The sequence below is a fragment of the Ursus arctos genome, unplaced genomic scaffold (assembly GCF_023065955.2).
Source record: "Ursus arctos isolate Adak ecotype North America unplaced genomic scaffold, UrsArc2.0 scaffold_37, whole genome shotgun sequence".
NCBI lineage: Eukaryota > Metazoa > Chordata > Mammalia > Carnivora > Ursidae > Ursus > Ursus arctos.
Window position 1 is genome coordinate 4393362 of NW_026623053.1, and position 5359 is coordinate 4398720.

A 5359-nucleotide genomic window follows, 5' to 3' on the forward strand; every position below is an offset into this window, starting at 1 on the left:
ACTAGATATGATGAGAGGGAGGGTTCACAGGGCATTTCATGCGATCCCCCCCACCCCCCACCCCTCCGGCCTCCTCTAGCTACGGATGCGTCCTCTCTTCCTGGGACGAGATCGGCGGAGACCAGGAGCAGCGGGGCACGTGAGTGAGCTTTGGCTAATGCACAGGGCCCTTCCTTCTTCGAGAGGGCAGCGAGGGGACTGTGATCTGGGGGCTGCTGGACCCTCATCCCACACATCTGCCATTCCTGTGAGAGGGTCCAGGTCTGAGGGCTGCTTCTGCAGAAGAGGAAAGGGGGCCTGGAGAGCCCTGGGTGGGGTGTGGGCACTGTGGGAGAGCAGAGCGGGCTGGAGGGCAGCCTCAGCCCCTAACAGAGTCATTCCCCATCCCCGCCGCCTCTCAGCCCTGTCTCTACCCTAATCCTGGGACCCAGAACAAAGGGCATGGCTTCCACACATCTGGTGGAACGTCGACACTGGGTGCTCAGCAGGTACTCAGGAGACCCAGGGTGGCCTCGGGGACTGGACGTCCCCCAGCCAGTGGGAGATTAGTGTCCACGCAAGGACACCCTCTCCTGGCACCTACTGAACGAGGCAGCACGTAGGCACGGGAGGGGAAGTGGGCGGTATCGGGAGGGTCCTGGGAAGGCCAGGGATGGGACAGAGTCCCTTAGTTCCCTCCTTGGTTGGATAGTCACAGCAATGACCACGCCAGACACGCCACCCCTCCCTGCCCACATGCAGTGCAAGTCACGCGGCAAGTGGGCAGGGAGACTGAGCAGGGTGTCCAGCTTCCGCTTGGAGGACAGAAATGGTCACACCAGGGGTCAAGGACTCCCACTCACAGAGGCTTTGGGCCAGCCCCTCCTCAGTGACCAGGCCTGCCTCAGGCAGCTCTGCCACATCACAGGTGGACATGGAGTAGGAATGGGCTCTGACAGCCAGGAGCCGGGGACCCAGGGGCCCAGGCTCCCACAGGGGCTCCCTGGGGCATCCGCGTGGGAGGTGCCCTGTCCTCTGACTCCTCTGCCCAACCTGTCTGTCCCCAGGGTCATCTCCTCCGTCCTGGGCACCTGGCTGGACCACTACCCTGAAGATTTCTTCCAGCCCCCAGAATTTCCCTGCCTAAAGACACTACTGGCATACGTAGGGCTCCTCGTGCCAGGCTCAGACCTGGAGCAACGTGCCTGGCTCCTCCTCTCTCGGCTGCGACACCTCGAGCCCGCTGAGCCGGAGGCTGGGGGTGAGGAGGACTGGGGGTGACTGATGGAGGCCTGTGGAGGGGAGAGAGTGGGCCACACAGAGCAAGCCTCCACAGACTGCAGTGTGGCTGGGAGCAAGGAGCGGTCTCAGATCACTGTCCCCATGGGCTACAGTTTGGGGAGACCACCCAGGGATGGGTTCTTAGACAATACTGACTGGTGGGCAAAGTTGCCTTCATTTGGAAGGGACATGGAAAGACAATCATGATGACCATACTTTCTCTTCTTGGAGCGACAGCAGCAGCCCCAGAGCGAGATCCGCGACCGCGCCGAAAGCTAGTCCCACCTCCCACTGTGGTGCCTGATGCAGCTTCAGAGCCTGAGCTGGAAAATCCCATCACTGCTGCTGGAGCTCAGCAACTCAAAAGAGCAGGGACGTCATCTGTCGTGTCGGGCCCAGTGCAGCTGGTGGTCAGAGCTCTGATCCACCGTGAGGACGTGCAAGAGTCACCTGCGCCCTTGGAAAGCCAGGAGCCTCAGCAGGCCCCAGCACCAGCCACGGAGGTCCCTGAAGAGCCCGAGATGACACCTCCCACGTCAGAGCCACGGCAGGATATACTCACAGCTCTGACTCCCTGCCGGGAGCTAGAAGAGTCACCTGCACCTTTGGAAAGCCTGGAGCCCGCGCAGGCTCCAGCACTACCTATGGAGGTCCCTGAGGGGACCCTGATGCCACCTGCCCTGTCGGAGACGGCGCAGGACATACTCACTGCTCTGACTCCCTCTCAGGAGCTCCAGGAGCCACGTCCGGCCTCGGCAGCGCCGGAGCCCGAGCAGCCTGCAGCACCAGCTTCGGAGGTCCCTGAAGAGCCCCTTAGGCCGCGTCCCATGTCACAGCCAACAGAGGATATACTCCCACCTCTGACTCCCTGTCAGGAGCTTGAGGACCGCCCTGCACTTTTCGCAGCCCCAGCGTCCGCGCACGCTGCAGCACTAGCTACGGAGGTCCCTGAAGGGCCCCTGATGCCACTTGCCATGTCTGAGCCACCGGAGGATGTACACAGAGCTCTGACCCCCTGTCAGCAGCTCCAAGAGCCACCTCCGGCCTTGGCAGCGCCGGAGCCCGAGCAGCCTGCAGCACCAGATTCGGAGGTCCCTGAAGAGCCCCTTAGGCCGCGTCCCATGTCACAGCCAACAGATGATATACTCCCAGCTCTGACTCCCTGTGAAGAGCTTGAAGACCGACCTGCACTTTTCGCAGCCCCGGCGCCCACACACGCTGCAGCACCAACTATGGAGGTCCCTGAAGGGCCCCTGATGCCACCTGCCCTGTCAGAGACGGCGCAGGACATACTCAGAGCTCTGACTCCCTGTCCGAAGCCTGAAGACCCACCTGCGCCCTTGGCAGCCCCGGAGCCCGAGCAGGCTCCAGTCCTAGCTATGGAGGTCCCTGAAGAGCCCCTTAGGCCACGTGACATGTCGGAGCCAGCGGAGGCTATACTCACAACTCTGACTCTATGTCGGGAGCTACAAGAGAAACCTGCACCTTTTGCAGCCACAGCGCCCGCGCACGCTGCAGCACTAGCAATGGAGGCCCCTGAAGGGCCCCTGATGCCACTTGCCGTGTCTGAGCTACCGGAGGATATACACAGAGCTCTGACTCCCTGTCAGGAGCTCCAAGAGCCACCTCCGCCCTTGGCAGCGCCGGAGCCCGAGCAGCCTGCAGCACCAGCTTCGGAGGTCCCTGAAGAGCCCCTTAGGCCACGTTCCATGTCACCACCAACAAAGGATATACTCACAGCTCTGACATCCTGTCAGGAGCTTGAAGACCCACCTGCACCTTTCGCAGCCCCGGCGCCCACGCACGCTGCAGCACCAACTATGGAGGTCCCTGAAGGGCCCCTGATGCCACTTGCCATGTCAGAGGAAGTGGAGGATACACTCACAGCTCTGACGAACGGTCATGAGCTGCAAGAGCCACCGGCGTCTATGGCAGCCCCAGAGCCTGAGCAGGCTCCAGCTCCAGCTATGGAGGTCCCTGAAGGGCCCCTGATGCCACCTGCCCTGTCGGAGCCGGCACAGGACATACTCACAGCTCTGACTCCTTGTCAGAAGCTCCAAGAGCCACCTGCGCCCTTGGCAGCCGCAGAGCCCGAGCAGGCTGCAGTCCTAGCTACGGAGGTCCCTCAAGAGCCCCTTAGGCCACGTGACATGTCAGAGCAACCGGAGTATACACTCACAACTCTGACTCTCTGTCAGGTGCTAGAAAGGTCACCTGCACCTTTGACAGCGCGGGAGCCTGAGCAGGCTCCGGCACCAGCCATGGAGGTCCCTGAAGAGCCCGTGATGACAACTTCCATTTCAGAGCCACAGCGGGATATACTCACAGCTCTGAGTCTCTGTCAGGAGCTTGAAGACCCACCTGCACCTTTCGCAGCCGCAGCGCCCGCGCACGCTGCAGCACTAGCTCTGGAGGTCCCTGAAGGGCCCCTGATGCCACTTGCCATGTCAGAGGAAGCGGAGGATACACTCACAGCTCTGACGAACGGTCATGAGCTGCAAGAGCCACCGGCGTCTATGGCAGCCCCAGAGCCCGAGCAGGCTCCAGCTCCAGCTATGGAGGTCCCTGAAGGGCCCCTGATGCCACCTGCCCTGTCGGAGCCGGCGCAGGACATACTCACAGCTCTGACTCCCTGTCAGAAGCTCCAAGAGCCACCTGCGCCCTTGGCAGCCCCGGAGCCCGAGCGGGCTGCAGTCCTAGCTATGGAGGTCCCTCAAGAGCCCCTTAGGCCACGTGACATGTCAGAGCCAGCGGGGGATATACTCACAGCTCTGACTCTCTGTCAGGGGCTAGAAAGGTCACCTGCACCTTTGACAGCGCGGGAGCCTGAGCAGGCTCCGGCACCAGCCACGGAGGTCCCTGAAGAGCCCGTGATGACACCTGCCATTTCAGAGCCACGGCAGGATATACTCACAGCTCTGACTCTCTGTCGGGAGCTAGAAGAGTCACCTGCACCTTTGGAAAGCCTGGAGCCCGCGCAGGCTCCAGCACTACCTATGGAGGTCCCTGAGGGGACCCTGATGCCACCTGCCCTGTCGGAGACGGCGCAGGACATACTCACTGCTCTGACTCCCTCTCAGGAGCTCCAGGAGCCACGTCCGGCCTCGGCAGCGCCGGAGCCCGAGCAGCCTGCAGCACCAGCTTCGGAGGTCCCTGAAGAGCCCCTTAGGCCGCGTCCCATGTCACAGCCAACAGAGGATATACTCCCACCTCTGACTCCCTGTCAGGAGCTTGAGGACCGCCCTGCACTTTTCGCAGCCCCAGCGTCCGCGCACGCTGCAGCACTAGCTACGGAGGTCCCTGAAGGGCCCCTGATGCCACTTGCCATGTCTGAGCCACCGGAGGATGTACACAGAGCTCTGACCCCCTGTCAGCAGCTCCAAGAGCCACCTCCGGCCTTGGCTGCGCCGGAGCCCGAGCAGCCTGCAGCACCAGATTTGGAGGTCCCTGAAGAGCCCCGTAGGCCACGTCTCATGTCACAGCCAACAGATGATATACTCCCAGCTCTGACATCCTGTCAGGAGCTTGAAGACCGTCCGGCACTTTTCGCAGCCCCGGCGCCCACGCACTCTGCAGCACCAACTATGGAGGTCCCTGAAGGGCCCCTGATGCCACTTGCCATGTCAGAGGAAGCGGAGGATACACTCACAGCTCTGACGAAAGGTCATGAGCTGCAAGAGCCACCGGCATCTATGGCAGCCCCAGAGCCCGAGCAGACTCCAGCTCCAGCTATGGAGGTCCCTGAAGGGCCCCTGATGCCACCTGCCCTGTCGGAGCCGGCGCAGGACATACTCACTGCTCTGACTCCCTGTCAGGAGCTCCAAGGGCCACCTCCGCCCTTGGCAGCACCGGAACCCGAGCAGCCTGCAGCACCAGCTACGGAAGTCCCTGAAGAGCCCCTTAGGCCACGTCCCATATCAGAGCCAACAGAGGATATACTCAGGGCTCTGACCCTCTCTCAGGTGCAAGAAGAGTCACCTGCACCTTTGACAGCGCGGGAGCCTGAGCAGGCTCCGGCACCAGCCATGGAGGTCGCTGAAGAGCGCGTGATGACACCTCCCATTTCAGAGCCACGGCAGGATATACTCAAAGCTCTGAC

At 62.1% G+C, this 5359-nt stretch overlaps 1 protein-coding gene across 1 annotated transcript; it reads left to right on the forward strand.

Annotated features, from left to right (window-relative positions):
- The first annotated feature begins 859 nt into the window (after nt 1-859).
- LOC130542535 (ral guanine nucleotide dissociation stimulator-like) lies at nt 860-3465 on the forward strand. The gene is made up of 3 exons (XM_057306375.1): nt 860-1240; nt 1498-2242; nt 3459-3465. Exons 1-3 carry the CDS (start codon nt 925-927, stop codon nt 3463-3465), a joined length of 1068 nt encoding a protein of 355 aa, XP_057162358.1. The 5' UTR covers nt 860-924.
- The last annotated feature ends 1894 nt before the right edge of the window (nt 3466-5359 follow it).

Coding starts and splice junctions, on each gene's coding strand:
- LOC130542535 (XM_057306375.1), top strand. CDS start 925: ATGGGCTCTGACAGCCAGGAGCCGGGGACCCAGGGGCCCAGGCTCCCA. Junction 1,241..1,497: donor CGCTGAGCCGGAGGCTGGGG/GTGAGGAGGACT, acceptor TTGGAGCGACAG/CAGCAGCCCCAGAGCGAGAT.